At 50.2% G+C, this 17,431-nt stretch overlaps 1 protein-coding gene across 2 annotated transcripts in view; it reads right to left on the minus strand.

Moving 5' to 3' along the window:
- Positions 1 to 16,880, minus strand: part of CRMP1 (collapsin response mediator protein 1) — a 52,572-nt gene extending 35,692 nt beyond the window's left edge. Inside the window, exons 1-2 of one of the 2 annotated variants that reach the window (XM_075752515.1) lie at positions 16,063 to 16,880; positions 101 to 189 (exon numbers count right to left, since the gene is read on the minus strand). In XM_075752515.1, the coding sequence (XP_075608630.1) occupies positions 101 to 189; positions 16,063 to 16,434 (461 nt within the window). In that variant the 5' untranslated portion in view covers positions 16,435 to 16,880. Of the gene's footprint in view, positions 1 to 100; positions 190 to 13,383; positions 13,887 to 16,062 lie in introns of those variants that run through there. The other variant, XM_075752516.1, reaches the window with a different exon arrangement.
- Between the last annotated feature and the right edge of the window lie 551 nt (positions 16,881 to 17,431).

A 17,431-nucleotide genomic window follows, 5' to 3' on the forward strand; every position in this document is an offset into this window, starting at 1 on the left:
AAGATGCTGGCTGCAAGATTTCAGGTCAGCACCACCCAGAAATCACAGTTGTCTATGCTAACACGCATGCAAAAAAAGTTTGATATTTTAAAAAACCAACTTTATAAGTCCATCTTCAAGGTATAAGTCTGCATAGAAGGAGTGGTCATCATTGATAATTCTTCCACCTTTAATGAGTAGTCGGTCACTCTGGGGGAAAGAAAAAAGGAAGAAATGTGGGTTTGTTGAAATAAACAATAACATACTGATGATAACAAATAGGCTTACATCATACAGAATGCCATTTAACATCAAAGCACTTACCCTACATAAAGGTCACCTGAATGCCATAGATTCGGGTGAGTACAGAGACGGTGGAAAGGAAAACCACATTTTCACTGCGTGTTTATTTCTGACTTTTGGAACATGAGGCCTCATGGCCATCAGTCTTTTTTCCTCAAAGCAGAACTCATTACACATGGAAACACTTGAAATCCTGCTACATCCCCTTTTTACCACCACCTTATTGTACAAAGGCCAAAAAGGGAAGAGAAGGCCCCAGAATAAACTTCCCAACACTGGAATGGCCAAGCTGAGCTCACCTGGGGCTCTCAGCACCCCTGGAAGAGTAACAGAGCTTGAAATGGCCAGGGACAAGGTCAGGGGAGGCTGCCGAGCTCTGTCATGCAGAAATTCCTGCCCAGGAAAGCTGCTGGAAGCAGCATCAGCTCAGCAGAGTCAACTTGGCCACTCCATCAAGGCGGCCAAGGGACACGGCCCACAGCCCACAGCTTGCACCTCCTCTACTGTGTTACAGACCGACACCAGAAAACGTAGTTTCTAGTGGGCATGAAGAATGAATTGTTGTCTAATTTGTGATTGCTGCAGGACAAAGGCTGCTGATGAGCAGGGGACATTCTGTACTGAGGCTCCCCACACCATATCTCACCCACTCCATGAATGAGGCCAGGAGTGCAGCCTCAAAAGTTTGGTTTACCTGAAATACCATATGAACAGCAGAGTGAGCTACTGCCTCCTGGTATTTTCTAAAGTGCCAGAAAGCAAACATTTTTTCCCCATGAAAAAATACCAAGTCTGCTGGGGCATTGTTCACAACGATCATCTGTTTCCATTTTTCTCGATTCAAATGGTTACAGTCTGTTCTCAAAAAATCCATTTTACAGAAAGCAAATTTTACCACTGCATATTCCTGAGAACCAGTATTTAACTCTCTCATTGAAGAAGTTGTACTGGAATCACCAACGCTCTACCACCTCGCCAGAGACAGTACATAACTTCAGCATGTAACGCTTTTGCAAAGACTTTTGTCAAGCGACCGTGAACGATGGAAAACTCTAAAGCAGTCAGAACCTCCTTTTCCCATTCATATATTAAAAGGCCATCTATCGTAAATTATTTCCTTGGCTTACTAAACAATAACTCAGAATCTTCATTTTTGTCCATGTTTTAGACTTCTCACTCCAGACTCAGTTCCTGGTTTAATTACAGGATGACTCATGCATATAAAACATGCACGTTCCAAGTTCCCAGTTTAGAAGACAACTAAACAAGTTGATATGTTTCCTCATCTATAAAACCAGGACAATGATACAGACCTTCTAAAAATTTATTAATTAAAAAGCGCTAAGTCAAAGTTAGGGGTGTTACAACAATGTTTCTTCAATGTAACTTCTCAGTCATATGTAGCATATTTCCTTTTCATCTCATATTTGAACATTTTGCAGGTTCAAAGCTGCTATAGTCCTTTGTATCATTCTAGAAAAGGAAAAAGGGAGAAGCAGGAATTTTAAGGGGAGAAAGAAGGGCGGAAAAGACATTTTAGATACAGCCCGTGACAAAAGAGTATGTACAAAGAAGATTTGAGGCTTTTCTCCATGTGCTGCAGCAGTGAGATGACCTTAGGGGGGAACCAAGGCACAGAACCTCAATGAAATGTCCCCAGGACCTGCCTCAGATGTTGGTACCCTCTCGTTAAAGGATGGAGATGAATGCAAGTCCTCAGTCTGCAATTTGCCAGAGCAGGCTCCCTGTTTTCTCCCCAGCCTCTCTACTGTCACTTGTAATCGCAAGACTTGTGAATGGCAATAAGTCATTTTGCCACGTGCTGGCAAGTTGCATCTCCTCACCATGATGATTTACTATGCCGCTGACCTGTGGAGACCACCATCTTGTGAGATCTTTTTAAGCTCATTCAATTGCTTTCCTAAACATTAATACGGTCCAATTACAAGAGGCAAGTGCTTATTGATACGGGCAGGGAACGCTACCAGAGCACTGCATCTGTCACTGCTAATGAGGCAAAAAATTTGCACGCTCATCAAGATGTTTTACATTTTATTTCTTTTAAAACAGGAGATGATGCATAATAAATAGAAACAAATGTAACAGGCCAGGAAAATAAGACAGACTAAAATAAAGCAGAAGTATAACCCCAGAAAAATAATTGGAGACATAAGGATTTTATATGGTTTTATATATAAATATACATATATAAGTGGCAAAACTAGCTATTAGAATAATCTGAAACTAAAAAGAATTCGAATGCAGTTTCAAGAAAGCACTTAATCATGCGAGTCATTCATTAAATTAAGCCTCACTTACTGTTTATAAAGGATTACTGAATGTTTAGCTACAAAGTTTCCTTCTTCAGAATTTCAGAGGGTCTAAGAAATTCTGGTGAAGAAAGAAAACTGCACTTTACGGAGTCTTTCAAGGTTTTAATTCTTGACACCTTCCTGCTCAGAAGAAAACACAAACCATTCAAAATTGTTGCAAAAAGGAGCAGGTCCTGCACCGGAGCTGACCTGTGGCTAAGGCTGCCCCCAGCCAAGAACAGGAAGCCATGGGAGATGAGGCTGCCAAAAACCCACAAACCTTGGTGCTCCCAGGTAGTCTGCCAAGCCAGCGGGGAGGTTGCTGGAGCCTTGTCCAGCTTTCATCAGGACCTGATAGATGTGGAGACACCTCTGACACACATTTCCATTCCAGCAGATCAGCAAATTCAGAAGAAAAAGGGTTTTGTTGGAACTTTTCCCACCCAGCTCAAGCTGTCAGCATGTCTGTAGGACACGTCACAGATTGCTGCAAGCCAGGAGCACGAGCAAAGCAGGGTACCTCTGCGCAGATGGAGCTGATGGGCACAAGCAACCCAGGTGGGGGTTCAGTGCTGCGTGGACACCCCAGCAGCACGCTGTGCCCAAGCAAACAGGGGCTGCCTCCTACACCCTGCTCGGGACCAGGGATGGCTTGTCCTTAGCCAAAGCTGTGGTACCAAACCTCTGCGTGCACCTACCCATCCAGATGTGTTTCCATGAACCCACTGGAAAAATCACACAAACCTGGCTAGCAGGGAGGCGTGGGTAATGTTAACAAGCAATTTGCTATATTCTCCCTGAACTAAACTTTCATACAAACCCTTGGCCAGCATGTGAGTATTCAGCCCCCACCATAGCCTAGGCACGGGTTTCAGGGACAGGCACAGCCCTGCTTTCGGGCACACACGGGGACTATGAAGTAGGTTAGCCGCCTCAGGCACGCAGGCTGGCTGTGCATAGTCAGGGACCATTTATTATTTCCCGGGGGCCTGGTGTCAGGCAGGCTGCTTGCAGCTTTCTTACCAAGTGCCAAATGTCCAGAAAAAACAAAAACCAAAAAAATCAAGAGACCAAAGCTCTTTTCTGCCTGGACACTGTTCCTGGCTGGAGGACAGCCACACTGTGTAGCACCCTGGGGAAAGTGGGGGGGGGGGGGGGTAGGGGTAGGAGTGACCTGGAGCTCATGAATTAACCACGCAGCGCTGGCACATATTTCCCCTTCCCATTTGTAAATCCCTCCGGGCAGGACACTTTCTTTGTCTAGCTCTCAGATGTACCCCCAGCAACTCCAGCGACCTTCAGGCTCTCTTGCAGTACAAAACAACTCTTGCAGTACAAAACAACGTGCTCATTACTCAAGTCAGGAGGTGACGAGTGTAACCCTTTATAGGGTGGCTGCCACCTTTATATTCAGCTAACAGATGTCTCAGATGCTGGTGCCCTGCCTGCTGAGCCCTGAGGGCTCCACACCAAGCTTGCAGTGCATCACCTGGCACAAGAAGCTGCCAGCCCAGCTCTGCCCGGTGCAAGGTGAGGAAAGCTGCCAGGACCCTCTCATCCCTCCAGCCTGCCAAAGACAGGCAGCGGAACACAGCAAAGCAGAGAAGGGGTATTATATGGAAGATATAAACTGAGCAATTCATTAGGTGCCAAGATTCAAGGGGGAAAAAACCCCTGCTCTCATTGACATGGGAGGTGCGGGAAGCACCGCTGTCAGTCCGTGCCATTGCTCAGCATTCGCCGCAGGGTGTGGGAGCCGAGGGCTTTCTCCTCCACCCATCACTGCTGCAATGATGCGACCGCATCGATGCAAAGCCGTTTGCTTCCGGGCCTTGTGCCTGGCTACGACACAGCATCAGCACAGCAACGATGCTTATCTTCTGTCTCCCTGCAGCTCCATTTTACAAGCGCTCTGACACCTCCCGCCTCAGCTCGCTGCTGAGTGTGATACAGCTATTCCTATTATTCACAGCTCTTCACCTTCAAACCCAGCGCATTGCTTTCCTGGTGATGTTTTGCTAATCGTGGTCCAGCTTCTCCTCCTTAATCTAGCAGCAAAGCCACAGAGCTTAGTCTGTGACATGATAGCAATTTTCATGGCAGCAGACGGAGATGCCACAAACTCAGCATCATTCGCTGCAGGAGGAGGGGCCGTTTGCTCAGACGCAAGGCGGTGGCTTTCGCTCCCTTACAACTATTGTTTGCATTACAGTAAGAGCAACACATAACATCTGTAAGCTGGTGACTGGCACAATTTGTATAAATTGCCTGGTTTACTGGGTATTTTAAATCAGCTTGGGTCAGCTCTTGTGAAGCGTGTCCGTATTTTTATACACTCGCAACGGTAGAAGGCCAGCAGAGACAAGCAGCGTCTGCATCAAACTGCCGGATGATGAGCCTGAGCCCTGCTGCAGTCCCAAAATCTGCAGTGGGCTCTGCACAATTACAAGTGAAGTCAAATTCATTTGGTCAGTAAATCACTCAACTCTGGGTTATTTGTAAATATGATCCAAATGTTAGGTTCAAATGTTAGAGCAGAAACAATGGCAAAGAAATTTAAAATTAGCCTTTTTTTCATTCACCTACTCCACTCAGAGCTAGACGTATTTACAAATATTACACACAAGAAAATTCAAATACATTTTTTACAGACGCAGTTCTCAATCTGCTTCTGGAACTACTAAGAAACACAGTAACATAAGAAATAAAACTGCCATCTTCTGACATAAGATTTACTAAGTACTATTTCAAATTGGTGCAGCATGTCAAAATAAAATGCAGCACAAGTTATAGCAAACCACACATCTTTCTTCAGTATCGATACCCATGGTACTGCACCTGCAGGCATCTTTTAGAGAAGACCACACCTCTATCATCCAAGATGGAGCTTGGAAAAAGAAAAAAAAAAAAAAAAAAATCTGCCAGAGATTTCAAGAGTGTTGTTTTCATCAAATAGCAGCATCTGTCCAGACTGTAATTCTGATGTACGCTATTACATTTTTTCCTTTTCTTCCATGAAAGGCACGTCTATCTATTGCATCTCCAGCTCTAAATCAGGTAAATTATGCATTTTTAATTATTTACAGTTTGCTTTATAATTTAGCTACAATGAACTTCATATAACATACCCAACACATGAGTCTAAGCACTGCTTCATTCCTGGATTTGGACTTTTACGATTGCTGCACTGCAGCCATTGCCAACTGAAAAAGTCTTTGCAACACTCTTTGCCCCAGATTTTCCAGGCCTAAAGGAGAAAACACTCCGCAGTGATTTCACCCTTTGCGTAATTCTAAAGACTTACTAGAATACACCATTGTCCTTACATCTCCAGAGCAACAATGCCTGTATTCTCTAAAATCCAGATTAGTCCATGGCCTTGAAGATGACTAAGGATTTTATGCTAAACAGCCATTTGAAAACAGTTTAAATTCCAAATCCACCTGTATTTCCAGTTCTCTGCCTATGAATGTATGTGGTTGAAAAGACATCAGATTAAAGGCAATGGACATAAGAAGGCATTACGCTACGTTATCACACTTGCAGCCAAGACATTCATCTTTACTTTTTTAGCATTTGAGAATCCTCTGTTGCTAAGGCTTTAAAAAGGCCACTGAGAGTTAGAAAATACACAGAATCCCCCATTTAGAGGAGAGGTTCAAGAGCCACAGGCTGAAGTTTGTGTTCTCCTTGATTATCCAAATCTCCACAAGACAAGTTTGTCAAAGGCAAAAGTCTCACTGGCAGGCAATGGAGGGAGACACTCAGAGCTTCTCTCTGCTTCTGTGCATTCCTCCTTGCAGAGTTACTTCCCATAATATTAAAGAGATTTAAAAGATATTTCCTTTGTGGATATATTTGGTTGTCTATTGTCAGAGCTGGTCAAATTCAGACCCAGTTGTGATACAATACACTTAAATTACCTTGCTTTTAGCAAAGTACTTAGAAATAAGGAACATTTTTAAACTTAATGGCAGAAGAAGATACCTTCCCAAGAGGAAGGCCTGCTTAAAATCCTTTCATAAGGATCAAAGAGCTGTAAATGGGATTTCATGAAGTACTGCCTGCTCATAGAAGACCTGCTTTTAATCAGCACTATCCTTCCTTTTGAATTTCACGTCTAGGTTACCCTCCATAGGAAGTAATTTTTTGCTAGGGTGATCCCTGAATCAACTCAGGGAATTGCTTGTAAAACACTGTATCCTTGAGGCATCATTTCCGATAGGCCACTAATGGAGAATCTGCTTTTAAGGTCCTTTTCTTAACAAATGTGCTCCAGTATATGGCAATTCATTTAGGAAGGATTATGTTGATTGTAGTAATGCTGTATCTTGGTCTGTAGCCAATATATTCATTCATCTTTATTCATTTAAAAGATCTGATGTTCTTTTGTTTCCCCTTTGGAGACCTGACTTTCTATTCAACTAGCAATTTCACTCCTTAATCACACAGTCTAAAACGGCTACTCCTACAGCTACTAACTCCTTGGGGACTTCTTCACTGTAAATGTCATCTTTGCTTTGCTTTTAGAAGGGAAGCACAACAAACATCTTATTGCTGACAATAATCACTGGCATCAGCAGGGGTTTCACCTAAGCGCGGGCTGGAGGGTTGAACCCTCCATTGCTTGTTGTTGTAGCCATCTCTTGGGTTACAAACAGGTTACATCAATTAGAGCTGATCTCAAAATCTCAGCAAGCCATTCGTAGGAAAGGTTAAACTTGGGAAAAAACAGCAGCAATTTACAGCACAACTGGCTGCAGTGTGCCACTGAACTAAAGATGAGTTTTATCTAATTTCTACTCAAAAACCTGCATCAGGTTATCAGGACACATCAGTCTTGTCACCAGTCATGGCCAAAATCCAGCTAAGGCCATAAGGAACCCCTTCTCTGACAGAGGAGGTGGATGCAAGGGAAACAGAATATTAAAAAAATGTCCTTGAATATGTTTGCAATGGTAATTCATGATCAACTAAATGTGGTGGGTACAGGTGCGTATTGCTTGCACCTAGACACTTTTTGCTGTTTTGTTGCCTCACATATCTACTTTTCTTGCAAGTCACAGAAAGTTGCAACACTTGCTGCTCCACCCCATGGTATCTGCACCGGTCCATGAACAACCCTTGCACAGTCTCTTAGCTGCGAGCACTGCATGCTCCTTTAGCCAGCCACATGCAAGGTGGGTAAGGGTGATCAGCTTTACTTAGATTTTACAGAGAGACTTTACTGAAATCAGTGGGGACATTTATTATTCAGTAGGAACACAAGGAAGAGCTGAGGCCTTAAACCTCATCAGGACATGCACTACAGATCGAAACTTCATCTTGTGACAAGCGCATCAAGAGACAAGCAAAAATAATCCCAAAGTATCTCTGTCCCAGGGGACAAGGCACCATCTTCACATGTTGCAAGATTAGAAACCTGCAAATTATTTTGCTGCTCATCTCTGTTCCATCTCTCTCATACTTACAAAAGCAGCAAGAAATTTATCCCAACTAACTCTCAGTGTCTGACTGTTTCACAAGCCACTGGGCTCTCCTTTTCCGCAAAGGAAAATGAAGCTTCTCCCTTTTACCACATGTATAAACTTGCTTATGAAAGAAAGCAGACCTTGATCTCCTGTGAGGAAAGTGGTTCGCTGCCAGCGGTCGCTCTCGGCACTTGTAAGAAGGAGATTCGGACTTGCTGAACAACTACCTCACCACATCAGTTGTCTTCCCAGACAGCCACTGTCCCCTTTCCAAACCTGCCCAGCTTCCAGCAATGGTGGCACCAGCTATGACACTGAAAACCCTGATGCCCTGCTGAGAGCACCGACCGACAAACTTGCTGTGGCAGTTAAAGGAATCACTGCCCCAAACCCTTCTTTTCTGTCCCTTTGCCAAAGGTTTCAATCTCCATAGAAATGTCCCCAGAAGGACCTACTCCGAACATAATTTAAGACACCAGATGGAAGTGGCTTAAACACTGTGGCCACTTTTTCTCCCGTAGAAAAAGGAAAGACTTATCACAGAATCATAGAAATGGTGGTTGGAAGTCCAACAACTTCTGCTGAAGCAGCTAAAGCATCTCCAGAGCTGCCAAGTCCAGTGCAATATGCAATATGAATTCACAAATGTTCATCAATAGATAAGTAAACTGAGAGGGGCCAAGTCTCCTCAACAGCTACAGGTGGAAAAATGTAACTTTGATTATTAAACAAATATTCAAGAGTAAGAAGGGATTCAGAAGTCCCAGGCCCTGGTGTTTTAAAGCAGGACAGAAAGTGCTTAAATCAGTCCAAATCTTGCGCCAATAGCAGAATAATAATGAGAGACATTGTTCCCATGCCCAGCACTCAGTAGGCTTTCCAAACACTTTTGGCAAGTCACACGCCAATCTGTGTGTAGCTTCACAATGTTAAACGAAGGTGGATGGGAAAAAGGCATGGCCAAGGGAGATACAGAATAGACATACACCAGACGAGGACTTTGGTTCCCCATTCCAGGTATTCACCACACTTTGCACCTGTAGGACATGTAACCCTGGCGTTCAAAGTGAACTAGCTGGTGGCTGGCAGCTCTTACACTGGCTTACACCAGAACATCTCACCTTACCCCAGCACTTTGCTTGGGCCAAACAGAAAGTTTTCCACCTTGACCCTCGTAGTTAGCTTGAGACCAAAGTCTCACGCAGCAAAAGTCCAGACAAATGCATTTTTTCCTCCCTCGAAGTATTCTGCCATGTTCAACCGAAGCCTACTTATTTCTCAGCTCTCTTCACGTCAATCAATTCAAAAGGCTACAACTAAAATTGTTCTCTGTGCCCACTCTGAATTTCTCCAGACTCTCCTCATTTTTCTGCATCTGCTTCTTTTTCTCATCTTGGCCAGCTCTTCTCTTCACTTGCTAAGCGCAATAGTGAGATCCTGCGTGCCTAACACCACATTTTTGAGCTCTCTGCCTCCCCATGCCTTACAATCTGCCAACTCAGGTCCAGCACCTCGTTCCCCCATTCATATGCCTACCCTTGGACCTTTCCTAGGAATATTATTGCCTTTTCTAAGAGATTCGGGCACCATTTGCCTCTCCCATGTCCCTCCTTGCATTTGTTTTGGTGACTAGCTATTCTCCCTTTGCTCAGTAGAGTTGTCTTCACACCTCCTCTTCACCGAGCTGACGCTGATTATGTTTTAATCGTTGCAATCGCTACTGGAACAAACAAGTCCTCTAACAGACATTTTACATGCCACGTGCTTTTCTTCTCAAATTGTGCTATGTATATACCATGATTTTGAGTTCATCTGGGCTGAGGCCTAGCTTGAAAGTGCCAAGTGCTACCAACACACACAAGCCAAAATAATTTGTAACAGATCTTTCGGTGTTATCATCCCCATTGATTCCCTGTAATATGCTGCACAAGAGGAGTATAATAGCGACGCTAAAAGCAACGGGAGGGGGTTGAATCCTGTAAAATCTGGTCTGCATGAGAGCATGCCTGCACAACCGAAGCACAAAAGATTGCCACCTCATGCAGAAAAACATCTCGGCAATGGATGTGGTGGCTGACGGTACTACACAGCCTGAGAAATATGCTCCTGCAGATGCATCCATGGCCACCCTTGCATTACGCAGAGCCTGCTCCATCCCCAGCTAACACTCCTGAACCAGGGGAGTGAGACCCCCCCAAGGACTTCAACACAGTGCAGAGGACGTGACCAAAGTGCTTAACTTTCTGGTTCAGTGCATCTCTATTTTACATCACCCAGAGACTGGTCTGGTGCTTCAAATACAGGGTCCTCCCCACAGTAGCTACAGTGAGATGGGCCCAGTTTCCCCAGTCTGACTCAGAATAGAATGGCACCTTATTCTGGAGCAGTGCTGGTGCTCACCTAACAACAGGAAGCCTAGATGCTGCGTGGGATGCATAAAGGGCAGCAGGAGAGTCACAAACAGGAGAAATTGCAAGAAGCATGAATTTTCCAGGGCTGAAATGAAAAAAAGCAGGTGCAGATTTGGAAGATAAGAGTAGGGAGATGCTCAAAGCAAAAGGGGGCCTGTCTGCAACACAGCGTCTCTGTCATCCTAGATACTTCCAGGAGAAATGGGAGAAAGGAAGGCAGGAATAAAGCTGCTTCAGAGGGAAGGGGTGAAGGGGGTGGTAGTCTGAAGGGGTCAGGAGGTGAGGCATGGTCAGACAAAGTACAAGGAGGCAGTTATCCCCACACGCACCAAGGGGAGTAACCCAGAAAGGACACCACAAGGGTGTCTTCCCAAGAGTGACACCTGCACCCACACTGGTCAGGGCTGAAACCAGCCTCTGCCTCTTGCTTCACAAAGTGCCTGATGCTGCAGACCTGACCCCGGAGGGAAGTTATGGCCAGGTACCGACTGCAGAGAGTGCCTGTGGCTGGATACTGTGGCAGGATGCTGGGTGCTGTTCTCCTTGTGCGCTCAGGACGGCTCCTGGCCCCATGAGTTTGGTATGAGTTTGGTATGAGTTTGGAACATGAGTTTGGTATGGGAAAATCCACAGCAAAGTATCAGTGCACAGGACACTGTCAAAAATTAGTTTCTCGCTATTCCAGTGAATCCTGGAGCTGGTGTAGCTCCAAAGAACGGGGAGGGGGGAATGTTAAGCACAGTAACAAGTGACATTTTTATACAATTTCATCATCGCTGTTGTTGTTGCATAACTTTACAGAGCTATCACATTTCCTCAAAGCCCAGAAGGCTTGAAGCTCCAACGTATTTCCTTAGTGGCAAGATGAAATACCTAATTTACCATATTGGAATGGGGCTTCAGAAGACACGTGCAGACAAATCCAGTGGGGTCTTGTGGGACAGGCAGTGCGTACAAGGTGTAACAGAGTGCCTGATTTGCTTTTGCTGGAGAAGAAGGGCCAGAAGTGTAAAACAATAAAATAAAAAAAGGCAGTCCAAGTCTGATGCCTGCCAACTTCACTAATGTTAATTTATGCCTTTGATTTGGTCACAAAACTCAACAGTAGTGTTAATGAATATTCATTTATAGACGCTTCAACACATCCCGTTTCAAAGAGAGCAGGCTGAGGTTTGGGCTTTCTTTTTCCCAGTAATCCTCTCCCTAGCACAGAGAAGGAAATTTGTGAGAAGTGACAAAATTAAAACGAACTGTTGATTCCAAGGCAAACACTCGTAATTCTTCTAGTTTCTTCTTTCTCTTCAAATCGGAGAGCAAACAACTAGCTATGGGTGGGAACCTGTTACACTCCAGCTGCAAATGGAGGTTGAGCCTCACACAAAGCACCTGACACTGCCGCAGAGGGCAGCCAGGGCCCCCCCCAGACCAGAGGTACCCTCAGTAACCCCAAGTCACACGATGCACTGAGGACGGAGGTGAGAGGAGCCATCTCTCAAAGAGTCATCACAACACCCAGACTCAGCCTTGCCACCAGGCACTGCTGCCTGTTGGTAATGGAAAACTGTATAAATGCAGCACTTGCATATCACAGAACTCTGCTTTTAGAAGAAGGCTGTTCCCCTCCTGACCCAGTATTTTGGCTAAAGGATTATTTTTTTTAATAACAAGAAAACCTCAAGGAGCTTACAAGCCTTGTAACACTGACTCAAATGATGCCTGGAACCACCAGGTTTGCTCTGGAAGCCGCCACACCCACCAGGCAGCCCTCTCTTCAGCTACGGAAACTTGCCCTCCTTCCCAGCATCCTGACCGTGCCAGCTTTCCCGGGAAAGCTCCATGAAACCAAGCCTCTTTAAGCTCACCCTGCTCCCTCACTCATCTCTGCCCCGGGTGCCACAGCAGCAGTGACCCCATCACCCACTGATCCGGCCCCTCGAGAGGAAAGCAGGCACCAGCCTGCAGACCAACACTGGCTCTGGGAAAATTTCTGTGTGGCCAAACTGCTGGGGAGATGTCCCCTGAAACCCCCCTCCCCACCAGCTCTGCCTGTTCTTTATCCCCAGCCCTGTCGATCTGGTGTATCTATGGGAAACAATATACTGAACCAAAGGATCCCAGATCCTTTCTTTCTGGCATGGAAAACACGCTCTATTGTAGCCCTGCTCGGGGATAAAAGCATCTAGCGGGAGATAGGCACAGACAGGAAGAGGATGGTTATGATTAACTCTTTGACTTCTGATCCCCACCATGTCTGATGTATTAATAGCACGGAAAGGTGTTGGTGCTGGCATCATGGCGCTCTTTGGTTTTCCACGCTCCCGCTCCCCCCCCCCCCCCGCCCCCGTTTCCCCACCTCGGATCTCTCCGCACCCCCAGCCCACCCCGGCCCACCGCCCCTGCCCGCTGCCGGGGGGCGGCGGCACGTTGTGCTGCGGCTCGTCCCCTCCCTCTTTTGTTCTGCCTCGCCCGGCGGCCGAGCCTCCCCGGGCCCTGCTCCTCGGGAGGGCGGCACCGCCACCCCCGGCCCCCGACCTCCGGCCCCGCCAGCGCCGGGGCAAGCCTCCCGCCGGCCCTCCCCGCCCCGCCCCGACCCACCGCCGGCGGCTGTGCGGAGGGCGAGGAAAGGGGGGGGGGGATAAAATAGAATAAAAAATATAATATAAAATAAACATTTGAAATAAAATCAAACCGCTCTCAGCCCGGAGCTCCAGCAGGAGGAGGAGACGGCACCGGAGCCCGCTCCCACCCAGCCCCGGGGAACCTCAGCCACGGCCCCGCAGCCTGGCGGGGTCCCCGCCGCCATCCGCGGAGCACTGCGCGGCCGCGGCGCTCCCGCCTCACGCCCTTCCCCGCCCCGCTAACAAAGGAGCGAGGGCAGCGGCTCGCTGCGTGCCGGGATCCGCTTACCGTTATGTGGGGGATGCTCTTCTTGCCTTGGTAAGACATGTCGGCTCTCGCTAGCGCCGGGCGCACGCAACACACGCCGAGGAGCGAGCCGAGCCCGACGGAAAAATATCGGTGGTAATAAGAGGAATAATAATTCAGAGCCCGGTCGGGTGATAGGGCGGGGCGGGAGCGACCCGGCAGAGCTGTGCAATGGAGGCGAAGTTCCCTCGCCCAGAAGGGGAAGGGGAGCCAGGCAAACCCGGCACCTTTTTTCCCGGCTGCAATAAAACAGGGACGCGGCTCCCGGGGGGTCGGCGAGCGCTGCCTCTCCCGGCGGCAGCAGCGCCCTCCCGGCTGCAGGTCGGAGCAGGATTCGCTCAGCTCAACCCAGGAAGCGTTTCCTTCCCTCCTGTCCCCCACCCCTACCCCGTCGGCCCCCCTTCTCAGCCCATCAATCCAGCCGGAGCCTCCCTCCCTCCCGCACCGGCGCTGGAAAACGCCGCCCCCCCAGCTCCGCCGCCGCCCCGCTCGCACGCTGAGGTCACCGGCGGGGTCCCACGCTTGGGCTCCGGCAGGATGGGGACCGGGAGGGGGGGTAACCCCAGGCTGTGGGTCCTACTGTGCAACACATGGCAATGGCACTGCCCTGCTCTGTCCCCATGGCACTGACCCCGATGGCACTGCCCTGCTCTGTCCCCATGGCACTGCCCAGCTCTGTACCCCAAGGCACTGCCTGCTCTGTCCCCAATAGCACTGACCCTGATGGCACTGCCTGCTGTGTCCCCACCAATGACTGACCCCAACAGCACTACGGGCTCTGCCCTCCTTCTCACTGTCCCAGTGTCATTCCCTGCTCTGCCCTGTCCCCAGGGAGGCTGTGGGTGCTGGCACAGCCCACCACAGGCAGGCCCTGCCAGGTGGATGCTGTGCCAGCAGCTGCCGAAGAGGAAAAGTGGCTGGTTCAAATCTTTCCGTCTTTTGTGACTCACAGAGTGCCGCCCTCCACCCACGGTACTTGATGAAGGCTCCATGCACAACTGCAGGAAGGGTAAAAGGCACTGCAAAGCTGCGCCCAAGTTAATCCCTCCAACGACAAGCAGCCAGGGGCTCTTGGTGCACACACACCCCTGCGACGCATACACAGATACGAGGTATTTCCTATCCAGGCCACAACCCTCATACATCTCCGCTGAAATCACCCTTTGGAGCTTGCAAAAAGCTCTGGCCGCCACTGCTCTGGGGTCATGCACATGGCTGCTGCTTACAGCGCATCTTCCTAATCCAGTGACCAAATCTTGCCTTCTTTACCCTCACCCTCCTCCTCACACACACACCCCCCAAATCCAATCCAGAGCCAGATAATTTCGGAAGCACAATGAGATCCGGGGAGGTAGTGTGCAATGTGCTCACTACCTTGAGTTCCGGGCTGAACTAGGAAGCAGGGAAGATGGGGAGAAGGCATCAGGGATGTCCTAGAAGATGTGGGACTTCAGGGTGTGCCATGTCCTCCCACTGCCCCAGGGTACTGACGGAAAGGACACAGGTTCAGGTGAGCTGGGAAAGAGAAGACTGCACTGCAGCTGGCAGCCTCTGAAGGCGACCCTGAGGTCATTCAGTGAAGTGACACCATCGCAGGTGCAGTGTCCCACCAAGCCCTGCCTGCTCGCTCCAGTGTCCCACCACAGCAGGCACCCACCAGGCTGCAGAGGAGGCCGTGTGGCACCTGCACCCAGTCCCCAGACCAGAGAGGACCAGTGCCCTATCCATGCTCAAATTGAAGAGGGGGTGAAAAGAGTGGAAACTCTTAAGTTTAGCCTGTGGAAAGAGCAGAGCGTCAAAAGGCCATACAGCCTCCAGGCTGGGTGCTAAGGGAAAAGGTGCACATATGCACGGACATGACTGCAAGGCTGCGTTTCTTTCTAGGGGGAAATAAATGACAGCCCCGGTTCCCCCGAGAGCCAGCCTCCCGGGTCTGCCTCCAGTCTGCGTGCCGCAGACAGGGTTAAGATGGAGAAGCACAGCTGGCGGGGGCTAGCCAGCCCCACCGGCCTCACTTTTTCCTTAAATCTACAATATGAGCCCAGACTGCAGCCCCAGAGGGGGGGAACCCCCGGGCGAAGGTTTCGGCAGATGCTCCCGCCTTACGCGCTCCCTGCCGGGGAGACAATGAGGGAGCCCGGGGAGCAGGGGCAGAGCCGGGGCCGGGCCGGGGCCGGGGGCTGTGCCTGGGACAGGCTCCGCGGAGTTTTCCCGGCGAGCCCAGAAGTGCGGCGGGGGCTGCTTTGTTCCGGGGGGCGGCGGGGAGGCGCCGAGGGGACCCGGGCTGCCCTCCTGCCCAGCCGGCATGGGCAGCGTTCTACCGGCAAGAAGGGAAACGGAGAAAATCGCCATCACTTTCAAAGGAAAACGATTTCTGGGGTCGCCCACCCCGCCCCCACTAAGCTCAGGCAAGTGAGATAGTTTAGGGGCCAGCCTGGTTCTTCCCACAGCATCACCGTGCCGGGGAGGAGGGGTCCGTGCCTCCTCGATCTTCCGTGCCGAAACTCCCCCGCGAAGGCGGCCCCCGTTCCCCCCGCGCCGGCGAGCGGGGCTCTGCGGCACGGCACGGCTCGGCACGGCACGGCTCGGCACGGCTCGCCCGGCGAGTGGGGGCGGCGGCTCCCGCCCCCCAGCCCGGGGCCCCGCTCCGGTCCCGCTCACCTGCCCATTGTCCTGGCCCTGCAGCAGCTCTTTCCCCGCGGGGTATCTGATCTCCACGCCCGGGGTCTTGTCCTCCCGGTCTCCCGGGGAGCTGATGACGGAGCCGGAGACCTCGCTGATGTCGCTGGCGGTCTCGCTGTAGTTGTCCCCTCCGTCCAGCATGTCGTGCCGGCTGCCGCTCCGCGGGGTCCGGGACCCCTTCTTCCCCACGCTGTAGGCGTCGAAGTCGATGGTTTTGTTCTCGTAGGCCCCCTCCACGGAGGCGAACATCCCCCCGTATTTCTGCCGCGGCGTCTGGGCTGTTGTACCCGGCCTAGCTAGATACACAGGCAGGTCATCTTCTTTATTCCAGTTCCTCTTTCTCTCGGCCATGCTCGCTGTCCGGATCTCTCCCTCCCTCCCTCTCTCTCCTCTCTCTGCCTCCCACTTCTCTGCACCTTCTGCTACCGGGATAGGCTGCTAGTGACCATAAAAATGAATGGATGGATGCAGCAGTGGCGGAGCTGGGTTGGCTGGTGGGATCTTTCCCTTAGGGAGATGCAAACGTTAACCTCCCTCCCCCCACCCACCCACCCCCCCCCGGAATAAAAAAAAAAAAAAAAAAAAAAGAAAGAAAAATCAGAGAGAAAGAGAGAAAAAGAAATAAATCCAACCGGGATTGAAAAATAGCTGTGTTAGTAAAGAGCACGTGAAAATAAAGTACAAAGAGCGGAGAGGAGAGGGTGGCAGAGGCAGGTGATTGGAAAGCCCTTGACGAATAGGAAGAGCAGCAGCAATTCCCAGAGCAAGGACCGCAGTGCACACGCTCCCCCCGGTATAAAGAATGATCCGGGGGGCGGGAGGCAGGGGAGGAGGGAGCCCTCTACATGCACACACAGCCGGTGCAAACAGGGTCCTTCCCGGCGGGCGGGCGCGTCACCTGCTGCTACGTGGCTTCAGGGGGAAGAAAGAAAAAAAAAAAAAAAAAAGAAAGAAGAAAAAAAGAGGAAAAAACCCAAAAATCTCCCCAGCCCCCCCGAGCGAGCCGGAGGGAGTTTCTCCCACTTTGCACACTCTCAGTCTCCCCGCCTCCCTCCGCAGGAGGAGGCTGCGGCGGTGCCCGGGCGGGGGGGGCCGGGCGGGGGGCGCGGCCGCGGCAGCCCGCGGTGCGGGGTTGGGGCGGGCCAGCTCCGCACTGTCCCCCGCCGCTCGGGGTCGGTCGGCGGCCGTAGGGGGAGCGGCGGGGAGAGGAGGAGGGGTGGCGGGGTCGGGGGAGGAAGCACAACTAGCCCCAGCCCTCCCCCGGGGCAGGGGGGCTGGCGCTGCTCTCTCCCTGCCGCAGCAGCTGGTGCCCGGAGGGGGGGTGGTGGCGGCGGCCCCGCTCCGCCCC

Source organism: Balearica regulorum, chromosome 4 (assembly GCF_011004875.1).
Source record: "Balearica regulorum gibbericeps isolate bBalReg1 chromosome 4, bBalReg1.pri, whole genome shotgun sequence".
In the NCBI taxonomy this organism is placed as follows: domain Eukaryota; kingdom Metazoa; phylum Chordata; class Aves; order Gruiformes; family Gruidae; genus Balearica; species Balearica regulorum.